The 15,891-nt window shown below is 38.7% G+C and overlaps 1 protein-coding gene and 1 long non-coding RNA gene across 15 annotated transcripts in view; one reads left to right on the forward strand and one right to left on the reverse strand.

The window, feature by feature from the left end:
- LOC140121649 (uncharacterized) overlaps positions 1-15,891 on the forward strand; it is a 152,395-nt gene that overhangs the window by 89,513 nt on the left and 46,991 nt on the right. The window lies entirely within an intron of this gene.
- The window catches only part of EYA4 (EYA transcriptional coactivator and phosphatase 4), a 195,123-nt gene that overhangs the window by 24,584 nt on the left and 154,648 nt on the right, over positions 1-15,891 (reverse strand). For all 14 annotated transcript variants that reach the window (XM_072141504.1, XM_072141499.1, XM_072141507.1 and 11 more), the window contains 4 exons: positions 8,923-9,012; positions 6,478-6,536; positions 4,915-5,075; positions 1,281-1,395 (listed from right to left, as the gene is read on the reverse strand). In XM_072141504.1, the coding sequence (XP_071997605.1) occupies positions 1,281-1,395; positions 4,915-5,075; positions 6,478-6,536; positions 8,923-9,012 (425 nt within the window). The remainder of the gene's footprint in view (positions 1-1,280; positions 1,396-4,914; positions 5,076-6,477; positions 6,537-8,922; positions 9,013-15,891) is intronic.

Below are 15,891 nucleotides of genomic sequence, written 5' to 3' on the forward strand. Positions count from 1 at the left end.
ACTTGGCAGTTCAGCCAAACTAAGCAATCATGGGAGAAGAGCCTTGGTGAGAGAGATAAAGAAGTACCCCAAGATCATTGTGGCTGAGCTCCAGTAGGGAGACGCAGTAGGGAGATGGGGGAAATTTCCTACAACTATCACTGCAGCCCTCCACCAGTCATGGCTTTAGTCTGCCAAATGAAGCCTCTTCTCAGTGGAAGACATGATAATTATGTGCAGTATGTGTGGAGAAAACCAGTCACTGCTCATCACCTGCCAAATACAATCCCAACAGTGAAACATGGTAGTGGCAGCATCATGCTATGGGGTTTTTTTTTCAGCTGCAGGGACAGGACAACTGGTTGCAATTGAAGAAAAGGTGAATGTGGCCAAGTACAGAGATATCCTGAATGAAAACCTCTTCCAGAGTGCTCTTGACCCTAGACTGGGCCAAAGGTTCACGTTTCAACAACACAATGAGCTAAAGCACGCCATTAAAATAACAAAACAGTTGCTCCAGAACAATTCTGTGACCATTCTTGACTGACCTAGCCAGAGCCCTGACCTAAACTCAATTGGGCATCTTTGGAGAGACTTGAAAATGGCTTCCACCAACGTTCACCATCCAACCTGAGGGAAGTGGAGATGATCTGCAAGAAAGAATGGCAGAGGATCCCCAAATCCAGGTGTGAAAAACTTGTTGCATCATCATTTTCAAAAAGACTCATGGCTGTACTAGCTCAAAAGGTGCACCTTCAATAATGAACAAAGGGTTTGAATAATTGTGACCATATATTTCAGTTTCAGTTTTTCTTGTTTAATAAATTAGCAAAAATATCTGCATTTCTGTTTTTGTCTGTCAAGATGGGGTGCAGAGTGTACATTAAAGGGCAAAAAAAAACTTTTTTGATCTTACCAATTGGCTGCAATGAAACAAATAGTGAAAAATGTAAAGGGTTCTGAATACTTTCTGTACCCACTGTAAATATGAACTTGACTGAAGCAAACTTCCTAAGTCACATTTTGCAAATATTTTAGTGAATCCGTGTGTGTGTTTGAAGCAAGCAGTGCTATGTGGAGTAGCTGTTAAAGGAATGCCCATGACACCTTCTCGGGCCGCATTTGGACACAAAGATTGTGCATAGCTTTAGAGTGAAAACACTGCCTACCATTGTGTACACCAACCACATTTGTATCTGCTTTAAATTAGTTTGGCAAAGGAATGCATTAAAAAAACAAGTCTTAAGTGACATTATAACTGTGCATTTAGTGATGAAATATAAGCAGACATTTCGACTTACCTTGTGCTAATGAGTGATAGTGATTTAAGTGCATTTGAGAGCCAGGAGTCTGTCAGGACTTCAAGATCTGCTCGCAATTGAAGCCAGGCTTCTCTCTTAGCTGGGCCAAAAAGTCCTTCAGCACAAACAGGCAGGAAATCATAGATTAAATGCTGCTTTCATGGAAATGTGAAATGTTTTCTGCCATTAAATTTTCCTCCATTTTGTTATAGAATCATATGCAACTTCTCATTATAGAAAAATACTGATTTATTATATGCAAAAGACCAGAACTGAATGATATCTTTGTGCACATAAAGTCAGCATGTAGAGTGATCATTCATGTGACTGAGAGGAAAATCCCTCAATGCAAGAACCATTGAATTATTTGAGAGTATTGTGCATTATAACACCATATGAGAAAAGCCTTTGTGAAGGTTCATATTATATCTGTTGTGTTCCATCACTTTTTTTAAATTCTGTTCATTCAAAAAATAAAGGACAACATCTCCTAGAAAGTACTCTGTGACAAATACATGGATCAGTTGTATTTGTATTTGTTCTTCTAGGATGCAATATTTATGATAGTAGTAGTGAATGCAAAAAAAAAACAGCACTGTCAGAACAACACGCTGGGTGGAAAACACCTGTATTAAAAATTAATAAAAAATGTAAAATTATGAATAAGCCCTAAAAAAGAACATATTGATTAATTCTGCAGTTAGCTCTGTATGTGGTTGCACAGCAAGTCGGTACAACCCAGCATCAATGTAGGGAAGCTGAGATGTACTTCACCAGCTTCAGTAAGGTACTTTTGCTGTTTTTTTTCAGGTATGAACAGCATTAGTAAACGACAGGTGGGTTAGAATACCAAAAACCAGGTTTCTTTTTAAAAAAATATACAGTATCTATATTCTTATTTAGCCTTGTATCTTTAAGGCCTAAAAACGAAAAATATGTATTGCTCAAAGTAAAAACAAAATATCTGCCATTCTCCTTTTGTTACTCATAGACTTTAATGGACATCCTGTTACTTTCTGTGGCACATCCATTTTTAAATGGGTTGTCCCAGATTATAAAAAAGTTGATATATGGCTAAAGAGTGTATTAAATAAACATCTTATACTTACCTCTTTACACTACTGTTCACCCAAACTGCCTGCTTTGTATACAGAGGCTGGCGGCGATGTGGAATTGACAGTGTATGCGCCACTGCAGCCTGAAAACCCTGCTGTCACGGTGCATGCTCTGTCCATGTGACATCACTGCCAGCCTCTGTATACAAACAAGCAGTTTGGGCATTGCCGTGGTTGAACAGGAATGCAGAGACAGGTAAGTATAAGATGTTTATTGCTTTAAATATCAACGAAAATATTTTCTAATCTTGAACAACTCTTTGAATACCAGAGAAAAGGCCTCAAAAAATAATTTTTTTCTGTTATCAACAATGGAATGTGTAACGGAACCTGCCGAATACAGGTGGGAAACCCGCCTAACATATAAACATTCCAGTTTTGAAAGATCATAAAATGGTTGCAATCAAATAATCAATATATATCCCATTGCGATGTGCCTTGTTCTACACTTTTAAAACATGCTAAATATGATTAACTGAGATCAAGGGCATTTAATGATTACATACAGTCATGGCCAAAAGTTTTGAGAATGATACAAATGTTAATTTTTACAAAGTCTAATGCATCAGGTTTTATAATGGCAATTTGCATATACTCCAAAATGTTATAAAGAGTTATCAGCTTAACAGCAATTAATTGCAAAGTCAATATTTGACTAGAAAATGAACTTTTTCCCCCAAAACACATTTCAACTTCATTGCAGGCCTGCCTTAAAAGGAGCAGCTAAAATCGTTTCAGTGATTGCTCCACTAACACAGGTGTGGGTGTTGATGAGGACAGGGCTGGAGATCAATCTGTCATGATTAAGTAAGAATCACACCACTGTACACTTTAAAAGGAGGCTGTGCTTGGCAGCATTGTTTCTCTTCTGTTAACCATGGTTATCTCTAAAGAAACACGTGCAGTCATCATTGCACTGCACAAAACTGGCGGAACAGGGAAGAGTATTACAGCTAGAAAGAATGCACCTCAGTCAACATTCTATGGCATCATCAATAAATTGAAGGAGAAAGGTTCCATTGTTGCCAAAAAGGCTCCAGGGTGCCCAAGAAGGACAAGCAAGCACCAAGACCATCTCTTAAAAGTGTTTCCGCTTCCGGATCAGGCTACCAGCAGTGCAGAGCTTGCTCAGGAATGGCAGCAGGCAGGTGTGAGTGCATCTGCACGCACTGTGAGGCGGAGACTCTTGGAGCAAGGCCTGGTGTCCAGGAGGGCAGCAAAGAAGCCACTTCTCTCCAGAAAAAACATCAGGGACAGACTGATATTCTGTGCAAGGTACAGGGAGTGGACTGCTGAGGACTGGGGTAAAGTCATTTTCTCTGATGAATCCCGTTTTCCAATTGTTTGGAAATGTGGAAAACAGCTTGTTCGGAGCAGACAAGGTGAGCAATACCACCAGTTTTGTCTCATGCCAACTGTAAAGCATCCTGCAACCATTCATGTGTGGGGTTTCTTCTCAGCCAAGGGAACCAGCTCTCTCACAGTCTTGTCTAAAAACACATCCATGAATAAAGAATGGTAGCAGAATGTCCTCCAAGAGCAACTTCTCCCAACCATCCAAGAGCAGTTTGGTGATCAACAATGCCTTTTCCAGCATGATGGAGCACCTTGCCATAAAGCAAAGGTAATAACTAAATGGCTCAGGGAACAAAACATAGAGATTTTGGGTCCATGGCCTGGAAACTCCCCAGATCCTAATCCCATTGAGAACGTGTGGTCAATCATGAAGAGGCCCGTGGACAAACAAAAACAAACAAATTGTGACAGAATGCAAGCATTGATTGCACAAGAATGGGCGGCTATCAGTCAGGATTTGGTCCAGACGTTGATTGAGAGCTGCCAGGGAGAATTGCAGATGTCCTGAAGAAGAAGGATCAACACTGCAAATATTGACTTGCTAAATTAACTCATTCTAACTGTCAATAAAAGCTTTTGTTACTCATAATATGATTACACTTGTATTTCTGTATGTGATAAAAACATCTGACAAACCACATAAATACAAGAGGGCAACAGATCATGTGAAAATATAAGATTTGTGCCATTCTCAAAACTTTTGGCCATGACTGTACAACAGTTTGTGATGTAGTTCTTAGAGCCAAAGTCAATCAAAATTGTCTTATCTACGAAGTCCAACACTATGGCTTATGATACAGGCCTCACCTCCCTGTCCTAGTGGATACATCAAGAGGTTTAGACCTCTTGATGTATCCTTTGTGCAGCCGTTCTGACAGGTAAAGCTTTGCTAGGCCAAACTTTGCATACTTTTGTGTAGAAGCCTCTGAACCTGTACGCATGTATGCAGGCTTTTAGTAAGTGCACTAAGTTAGCTACCGGCTGCACCACCCCCACATGCCAGGTGGCATGGAGGTGTCATAATAGCAAAATAATCTCAATTTCTTGCAGTATGCAAGAAATTGTGATTATTTCTGTGTTCTATGCCAGAAGGCTGACCAGAAGCACTAATAAATGTCCCCCTCTAAGCAACAGTATGTATTTGCTGATAGGTTGTGCAGTACCTCCTACATTGTTCTTGTAAGTATTATACAGCTCTTTTACTCGTCTGTATCGGAACGCCAACTTCCTCATCCAATCCACACCGCCTCTCACACCGGTCGGTAAGCAGAGCGTTGTACTACTTGCTGCTGCCCGGAAGCCATCAGTGGCAAAACTGTAAGAACTTTAAAGGGACACATTAGTTAAAAATTTACATTTACAAAATGACATTTTATCACTATAAACGAAGTGTGTTATTCAATGACTAGCTTTTCAAAAGACAGTGGAGCATTTTAAACAACTGTTTAAAAGAAATCTGTATGGAAGGCAGTCTGAAACCAGCTTTCTCAAGTTTCTAAATTTTATTTTTCAGCAAAACCACTCAGTTTAGGGATTAAACAAGATATGTTTCTGCATCAGTGTAGCTACAGCATTCTCAGGGTATGTGTGGTTTACAATGCATAAAAGCAAATGGTAGACAAAAATCCGTCCTCACTGGTACCAAAAAATGTCTAAAAAGCTGTTTTTTCACATTTATTTGACTTTGACAAAAAGCGAGAATTCACTGTAAAAATTAGATAAATGCAGCATTTTGGCACATGATTCTAACAAAAAATAAGCTAACAAATGCATAACACCACCATGAAAATGGCATTGCTTAGGGAAGCTTTAAAAGCTTTTGATACCTTTCATGTCCCCATGATTTTATGTTTTAGAGATAATTATGTTTTGATAAGAAGGAACTAAACAGGTGTAAAGGTAACCTGTGAGCAGTAAGTGACCTAAAAATCCCTACCAGTATGTTCTACCATTGTATGCTGCTTGTATGTATTATACACCAAACATACCTTGAGAATGCTGTAGCTACACTGATACTGAAACATATCTTGTTTAATCCCTGAATTGAGTGGTTTTCCAAAAAAAAAGAAAAAAAAAACGGTTATTATATTATGATAATGAGGCTCTGTCATTCCTGTGGTTGCCCCGGCGCTCTCCTTCTACCCTAATTATGCATTGCTCTAGTCTTGTCCTGCCCAGCATAAACCAAGAATACGTCATCACTGTATTGTCCCTGACCAGCAGAAGTAATCAATCGCTGCATCATCCCTCAGCTGCTGTGTATGAGTGTGCCAGCTCAGGTTGATAAGTCCTGTCTGGACAGTTCAGGCAGCTCCTGTGTATGTGGAAGTAATGTGTTTATGCACGGCAGCCAGCCTGCACCCATCTTTCCCAAGGTCCAGAATTTTATGATTGTTTTTTGAGCAAAACCACTCAGGTTCAGGTATTAAACAATATTCTGCATCAGTGTAGCTACAGCATTCTCAAGGTATGTAAAAGAACATGATCTGGAAGATGTTCATTTTCTGATAAGGTAATGCTGGTAGTTTATAAAATTATTTTCTGCTGAATGGTTTCCTTTAAGAAAATGGTATACCTGTCTAATGATAAATAACCCTCAATGTTGGTGAAAAATGATCTGTCCCTGTTTTTTTTTTCAATTTTACTGTTCCTATAATGGAAGAGAGAAGTGGAAAGTCCTAAAAGACATGCAAAAGCTGCCAAACATATTTCATAATTCACTCTACCTTAAGTCTTGACCATTATCATCTGAAGAAACATCATCGACATGGACCTGATCACATTCCTGAAATAAAGGATGGTGAAAAAAGGAATCAAAAGCTGCAGGGAAAATATGTACTAAGAACTACAGTAAACTTCCAACATTACACATGTATTTTCACTCTTTGCCAGTAGATGGCACTAATATTCTATAAATTATTTTAATATCATTCATTTTAACCAGCATTTTCAAAGTTTATTTTGGGGAAATGGTTAATACTGTACATTTAGTATTTGCATCATTATCATTGTCACAAATCACTATGTCATCTTCTATTACAAAATCATATTCCTAGGATGGTTATCTCTCCATAATACATATTCAGATATGGTTAACAGGATAGACAGTGTGTCTATCAATGGGGCACATTGATTTAGAAATTCGGAAACTGCACTAAAAGTGCTATTTCCGTGTATAATGCTGCGTGCGGTGATTCACTAAGATCATCCACCAGAAATCATGAATCTATCGCTTCCCAGTATTGGCTCGACAGAGTTCACCATCTTTTTTTGTGGTGCATCTTTAACATACAGCGTGCGACACAGTTTGCAAGTGCATTGAAAATGCGTTTGAAAAACTGAGACACTGAACAAACTCTGACTGAAAACTGATTTAACTCTGATGAAAAATGTCAGTTTTTCACTGACCAAACCCTGATCGCACCCTGATCAGACTCTGACGTAATCTGCAACGCAAGTGTGAAAGGGGCCTCAGTACTATAGAATCTAAGATAACAACATCTGAAATTATTTCACATCCTACATCTGACATTTCATACCCTACCAGAGGGGGATAGTAGGATAATAAGGTAGAAACTGGTACGATAGAATGCTCCAATACTGAGGTGAATTCAACACTCGTGAAAGGGCGCAGTTGTCAAAGTTTTCCCTGTCTCCAAAGGGCTGGCGGTGAGGCGTGTCTACAACCACACTCCTATTACTGCGTGAGTTGTGAGTTTCAGTGTAGTTGCTGTAGGCGCACGTCACCACTGGTCTCTTTATACAAATAGAAGCCGAAGATGACAAGCGGCTATAAGTTCTTTTTTTTTTTTAAGCCCCCCCCCAGCCGTATATATATATTAAAAATTATTATAATTTTTGCAGTATATAAGAATATTAGATGAATCCATGCCAACAAACATATTACTCAGGTTGAGCTGTAAATAATTGTAAAAAATCTTAAAGCCTTATGATGCAAGGGTAATTTGCGGCATGCTTGCTTTATTAGAATTGAAGGGATATAACAAGCCAACTAATGCCAAACTATTAGACTGCATAATAGCCCCATCTGCTGCATGGAAAATGTCTTAAGTGTGATTTGCTAATTATAAAGGAATGTTGTGTACATTAATACTGTAGGAATACACCTGTAATCTGCACTAAAGTCAACTTTAAAGAAGACCCCTTTAAGGCACATTCTAAAACTAACTACAGAAAAAGTTTAGAATATTTTTTAAGGTACACTTTAAATAGTATTTTTACATTTATTTTCACAACCCATTAAGCCTGTTTATCTTGTCTGCCATGGGGAAGGCACTGGTGAGGGGTTGTAGGGTTACTTTTATTCAAAATGAAAGTAGGCTAGCACTTCAAATTGGCCTGTGGTCTTTGATCAACAATTTTGAGATATTGGACTCTTGGCCATTTGAAAACTGTGCTTCAGTTCTTTAAGTGTAAGGATTCCCAAATAGGATCCCTCATATGTGTCCAGTAACTATTCCTATCAAGGCCAATGAGAGGCGGATTAAGACTGGCCCTGGGCTGTATGAATTTTATAGCCGTTACTTGTCCGGAAATCACTTCCACATATTGTAAAAGAATCAAACTTCTTGGGGAATGGAGGATACGTCCCTCCTGCCTGCTTACAATCTGTCGTTTCAGGATCATTAAAAAGTCCTGAAATGGCTCTTGTGTACATTTGTATTGAAAGTAGTAACCGTTATGTGAGGATTTTATGGGTGAAGTCCCTATTGTCCCTAATGAGTATTACAATACGCTGCATTCGCTCCCCATAGCCCTCTATTGCCTCTTCTAAGCGCATACATTGCTGAGGCGGAGGCTGCATTATGAAAAGATGTAGCTTGCTACGCCTTTCCATCCTGCGTACCATATGCAAAAAACATAATGTGAACCCAGCCTTAGAGTTGTTGTGCACATGATGGTCCACAAAAGTGTCCGACCTTAGGCACTCTAATATAGCTGATGCTCCTGCATAAAATTAGTCAATACCAGGTCCAAAATTTTCTAATAGGTCCCATTGAAGTGTACAGAAATATAAGTGAATGCCTTACATTTGTTTGGTAAACACTCTAGTTTTATGTCCCTGTTCATCAAATGAGAAAGCAACAGCTGTTTGAGAGAACACTCCCAGCCCAAATTTAGTAACACATACAGCAAAGATTCTGGCTTACCTCCAAATCATTAAAAAATAAGTGTGCATCGGCGAGGTTGAAAATCATTTCTTCCATCCGCAGTCCAAGAGTCACAGCTGTTGGTGAATCCTTTAAAACATGAAGTATTACAAAGTCTCAATGAGATATGTAACTTGACTAAAATTATTCACATCAGGGATTTCATAACAGTTGTCTTATTCCGTTTCTTTGAAATCTCTAAACTTTAAACAGTGTTAAAGTGCTTCCCAGAGTCCGGTCATCACTAGCGTTGGCACACTCTTCTTCCTGCCGCTGTGTGCACCCTTGATTTCACTCATGTCTGTTTATTGCGATGCTATCGAATATTTACCGCTAAGTACACATCATAAGCCCTAGTAAAGCTAAACTGGACCCCAGGAAGTGGGGTCAGGTAACCAAAATGAAGAGAACCATTATAAGCTTGTACGCTGTCGCTCATTTGGACCCTTGGACAAGTCATATCACTTATTCACCTTATTCAAGTATAAAATAACAGGGATGCAAGTATTGGAAAGTACTCACTGTGGAGAAAGGCATAACTAGATTTCAGCTCAAGGACTGGGGGTTCCTATATATGTAAATGTCTTACAGATATTTAAGTTTAAAGTTATCTATGCCATTGAGACTCCCATTTAGGCCATAAACACATGACACTATGCCCTTACTCCTGGGGAGTGTAGTATAATATTCTCTATTTATCATAATGGATTGAAAGAGTCACATTTTTTTCACCTTTATGCAAGAAAATATATTTTCCTTCTTAGAATATTTTTCACAATATTTACACAGTATCCACGATCTTCATAGTTCTCAACTACTATGAGTATCCAAATGATCCCAACAAATACTATTAAATCTCTACATATTGTATGTTCGCATATTCAGTATTTGTCTATGGCAAATCCAACATGTATTTCCTGGAGGTTTCATGATAATTGTGCCAGTAGATTCTCATCAGGTTAGCTCTAAAATGACAATCTCTCTTATCCCATATGGAATCCTCCGGATAAATGGACATGCTTGTATTTCACACCATTTTTTCCAATTGTGACAGGGACAGAAATCCATATGTGTAGATTGGCTAGTTTGCTGGCAATGGATGTGAAATTGTAGAGAATGTGATGGGGCTTTAAGTGCCGATTCTCATCATAGATAGTGGAATGCTTGTTCAGCTAATTCTGTGATACACATGGATCAGACAGCTATTGCCAGACACCTCTGTCAGCCGCTTATCTCCACAGGAACGAAAGGTTTAGAATGTTGAAATCCAACTCTATAATCTTTATCTAATCTGATACCTGCAGTCAGGGAAGAGACAGGAGGCCTCCATACCTGTATGATGGGCACCCAGCTAGAATATAGAGGCTTGGCCACCTCTGAGGGTATCTGTATAAGTAGTGCAATGGCTTAGAGATTAAACCTAGCTGTATTCCCACAGTCATTTTGCAAGCATCAGAAACACGATGTCATCTGCTTATTTTTGATGTGGATACTGCTGCAATTCTGCAACATAATCCACAGCAATAAGCTTGCAGGAGATATTGTCTAGCAGGATGAAGGACACATTAGAGGTATACGAGCTTGTATATTGGCCCAGACATTCTTTATAAGGGGACAGAATAAAAAAGGATTTCATAAATAAAAATGCTGCTGTTTTAACTATTTATCAATCATCATCTTGTATACAGAATCCAAGGCGAGTAGAACTGAAGAGAAGCCTTGAGCTTGGTATTTTGTGTCCATCAGATAATAGATGGAAGGAGTGCAGAGGATGGATTAGTAAAGGGAGTTGAAGTTTTATGGAGTTAGGGAATATGATAGGCTTGCCCAAAGAGATGGGTTTTGAGAGCACGTTTGAAGCTTTGGAGGTTGGCTATAAGTCTGATAGTCCGGGGTAGGGTATTCCATTAAGGGTATTATATTAAACTGTATTCGGAAGGAGACTGGCAACCAGTGCAGTAATTGGCACAGACCTGAGGCATGCTTGTAGCCCCATTAACTCACTTTTGTAGACATTTATTTAAACTTTTAGCCCTGCTTTACAAATGCCAAGTGTCTTGGTGGGAAGGGCAAGGGAATTAATTAACTTCAGCTACCTACACACAGGAAGTGCACTTTCACAGGACACCAACAACTGAATCTTTGAAAAACGTGAACTAGAAATCCCCTTCATTAATTAGTGATGCATTATTAAAATACATTGCCCTATTGGATTTTAGAGCTTTTATTTGACTTTTTTTTGCATGAAAAAGCAGAGATCAAGTCTTCATTATTTGCAAAATATTATAACAAGATTAAGTAACAAATGCCAGCCAGATATTGATGTCACAGCATAGTGAAAAATTTGTTAATAAGCGATTTGGAATGTACCATATAAACCTAGCAGATGATGATAGACAACACATGTGCTGTCTCATCAAGCAAGCTTTACTGAACCCCTTGTTCACTGAGAAAAGATTTTACTGGGGTCACATGGGACAGTCACAGGTGCCCTTCCTCTTTCAAGCCAGAGGGTAAACCTTTAAAGAGGTATTCCCACAAAGGCAAGATTCTTATAAGTACTCAGGCTAACAAAATAACACATTCTATAATTCATATTAATGTTATATTCATATTATAATTCATGTTATTAATAAAAATACAGCATTTCACAGATATAACTCCAACCGGTCTCTATCACACATGCACACACTTCCTGCAAGCAACACAGCATAAGCAGACTAAGTCTACAAGCTACAGGCAAGATTTATAGCAGGGAGTGTTTTATAGCTTAGATGTAGCAGAGCTGACGTGTGTCATTGTGTGTTATATCATATATCTCATGGATCTCATCACCTCTCATCTCGGATCTGTCTAATCTCTCTTTCTATGTGTCAGATACTAGTTAAAGTGCAGAAGCTAAATGAAAGTGTATATAAACCCTGTACCCTACTGTAACCACTTTGTCAGCACACTGTATCTCACACAGCACGAGATGGATCATAATGGGGATCACACTTTCGTTGGACTGTTCGCCATTTTCTGGATTTGCACAGTTTTGAAAAGTATTTAACAAGTGTCTGCACTGGGATTGTGTCACGCGCGATCATTTTTTGCAGCTGCAGCGCTGGCTTTCATGCTACAGAAATTGGGGGAGGGGGGGGCGTACCGTCTGATTCGGACTGAGCACGGGATTTAAGTTCCAAATTGTGTCACAAGACAATGCACTTACATGCACTAAGAAGAAGAAGGTGAACTCCATCGGACCTGAGCGGGATCGCGGCACAGTGCATTATCGTCGGACAGTGCACTTTGGGTGAACTCCTCGGACCGTGTAAGTAAATGTGTTCCAATTTTAAAATTGTAAAATAAGGGGGTTAACCCTTTAAGGACCTGGTCCTTTTTCAGTTTTTTCATTTCTATTTTTCACTCCCCACAATCAAAAATCTATAACTTTTTTTTTTTACGCATAAAGAGCTGTGTGACGTCTTGTTTGTATAGGTTTTATAATGTTTTCATCCATTTACAAAAATTAAAACCTACTGTAGACAAAGTTTTTTTTAGATTTTGCCATCTTCTGGTGCTAATGACTTTTTCATACTTGGTGTTGGAGCTGTGGGTGGTGTAAATTTGATGAAGTTTTTAATGCTATCATTTTTAGGACTGTACGACCTTCTGATTTTTTATATTTTTCAAAATGGCAAAAAAGTGGCATTTTTAAATTTGGCTCTATTTTCGGTTATAGGGTCAAACGCAGTGAAAAACCGTTATTATATTTTGATATTTTTGGACATGGCAATACCTAATGTGTTTATGTCAGTTCTAGGGAGAGGGGGGGGGGGGGTGGATTTGAATTTTTAGGTTTTTTTATTATAACTTTTTCATTTTTACTTTTACTATTTTTCAGACCCCCTCGGGTACTTTAACCCTAGGTTGTCTGATTGATCCTATCATATACTGCCATACTACAGTAAGGCAGTATATTGAGATTTTCATCCTCATACATTATAATGTGCAATTGTAATGAATGGGTAAAATCCAGACAGCCTTGGGTCTTCTGAAGACCCGAGGCTGTCATGGCAACTGATCGCTGCTCTCCGATGACGTCACAGGGAGCGTCAATCTCCAACAAGATGGCGGCACCCACACGCCTCTGTCTTTTTGAAGCTAGCACTGATCGCTGGTGTTACCGGTAAGTCTCTCCATGCTCCCGCAGCTGATCTGTGAAGTGCTATTATGTCACGGTCGTGAAAGGGTTAAAATGATCTTTATTGTGTAAACAATCACTAGGGGATTAAAATTTGGGAATGAAGACCCCTTTAACAGTGGGTTGACATTTTGCTAAATCATATCCACAATTCAGCTATTGTGCATCAGTGTCTAACCGACTGCATGTCCATCCAGTGCCTAAATGGGTTACATGAGACTAGAAAAGACATGGTTGCTTTCTGCCAGGACCAGCACTGCCTGTTGTTTACTGTAATGAAGCGCTATACCTGGAAAGAGCATCCATGTTTTTCCACACATCTTACCTTTATAAAATATATTAATTCCCAATGTGAAATACATGTTGCTTGTGCATAGACACTTGAAATGAAAGACCAACAATTATTTGTCATCCACACAGCATATAATTGATACATCTGCTATACAATTAAGTGTTATTATAACTAGTAAAGTTCTACTTCCTTTCTGAGTCACAATATTATCACCAACTGACTGTTCACTTAATGTAATATAAAATATTAGACCACATGTTTGGTTTAGGACACAAAAACTAGTACAGTTCAAGGTCACACTGGAAAATCTTTCAAAAAAGAGCTTCATAGATTAAATAAATCATAAATAATATGCTTAATAGACATGATGGGCAGAGCTTAATTAACAGGATCATACTACCTAAAACTACCTTTACAGAAACCTGTTCTGCCCATGGAAACGGACTTCTTTGCTGGTCCAATCCCATGGACTGAACACATCAAACAGGACAAAAGAAATATGATGCAAGGACTCTCTGTCTGCCAAACAACTGGCTGGCACTGTAACAGGATTTATGGGTTTATGTCCAGACATTGTCTGTGAAAAAACATTAATTTTCAGTCCACTTTGAGTTACTTTTGTTGCTGCATCAGTTTTTTTCACATCCTCAATCCATATACATTTTGTGTCCACAAGAAAACTAGAAAACTAGTTTGGAAAAATTGATTGCATCAAAATACACACGTGATTTGGATACCACAAGTCTGACTCTGAAATGCATAGGTGTAAATATGTCCTAAAGAACCTTCTGCAGGTTTTACAATAGCATCGGATAACTACCACATTCACATATTTCCAAAATCTGTGACAACTCACGACATGACATCTGCAAAAATCATCATCAATGACAGGTCACAATGGGTCACATACCAGTGTTAAAATTTGTCACTCCAGTAGATATCTAAAAATAGACGTGTGGAAGCCTTATGGTATCATTACAGTTAATGCTCCAGTCTCTGCATTATATTAAAGCATTATAAATTACAGACATCTATTCTCACTGTATGAAGGCTATATTTTTAAGACGACCAAGATGTTTACTGTACAAGGTAATTTTCAAGTTCTGGATCTGTGCCATACTTGTGATCGTTGGTCCATGACAGCTGGTTTTGCTATGCAGCAATACAAGTCAAGCAAAAAATGTTATGTTCTAATGACCTACGCTAATCCATAAGGACGATTGCTCTGCCAGACTATTATAGGTTATGGATATTTCGGGATAGATTCAGGTGGTCTATTGAGTATTGTTCAAAACCATCATCATTTTTAACACCTGTGCCTATATGCACACTCCCTTCCCATTAGTTCTTGAAGTACATGTGATGACCCTTGTCCATGTCTTATTAGTTAATGTGCCATATTGCACCTTGGAAGGCTAATGGGGTCAATGGGAATCATAGTCGTCATTATGCAGGACTGGCTTGGGGTGGGGTCACTGCAGAATTAGGGTGACATTCACATATCTAAATATGGAAAATGTATGATCATCCAGCCAGACCAAAGCCGTTAGGAAGTGGTTATACTGTTAATGAGGAACATGAATGAGGTGTTCAGTCATGCTTCTATTTAACCCAAACAGCAGATGAAACAGCAGGCAAGGTTTGGAGTTTTACCGCAAAGCTTCATCTGGATTAATGTTAGTTTTCCTTAATTCAAATAACATGTGCTGAGAACTTCTACTTCTGTCACATAGAAACCTAGCTCATCCAATGATATCATCCTTACTCAATCACCAGATGCTTATTTGTAAAGCCATTCAAATCTACCCTAAAAACTAAACTTTTTCACTTTTAGGAAAAGGCTGGATTCTTAAAGGGGTAGTTAAAATGAATGACAAAAAAGGAAGTATTTATTGTGCCTTTATATCCTGGATTCCTATATATTTTTAGTGAACATGTTTCAATGGGAAGAGCTTTATTAACAGTTGCAGGATCACACTGCTTAAAGCTGCCTTTACACAAACGTGTTCAGCCCATGGACCTGTTTGCTGGTCCAATCCCATGGACTAAGCACATTGCGCAGTACTGGCGTCCTTGATTCATATAGAAATATGATGCAAGGACTCTCTGTCTGCCTGGCGAACTAACAATTTTAGGTCAATTGCACTTACAATAATGAAGGTGTTTGAGCGTTTTATTCTACAGCATCTGGCTGATGTGGTGCGGCCATATCTTGACCCACTACAATTTGTGTACCAACAACGTGCTTTGACATCTGCTTCATAGGGTCTACTGCCATTTGGATAAACCGGGCTGTGACTATCCTGATTTTTTATTTTGGAGGTGCATTTAACAGAATAATTAGAATAGAATAGACTTACATTCTCTTTTATGCCCTCTGTGATTGGCTTATTTAACATGATGGGAGCTGCGGATGGATAGTTTCTAAATGTTCTTTTTTTCTATTAATTTATTTATATAATTGTATATGTATGTGTATGTATTTGTGTCT

This window comes from Engystomops pustulosus, chromosome 3 (genome assembly GCF_040894005.1).
Source record: "Engystomops pustulosus chromosome 3, aEngPut4.maternal, whole genome shotgun sequence".
Classification (NCBI taxonomy): domain Eukaryota; kingdom Metazoa; phylum Chordata; class Amphibia; order Anura; family Leptodactylidae; genus Engystomops; species Engystomops pustulosus.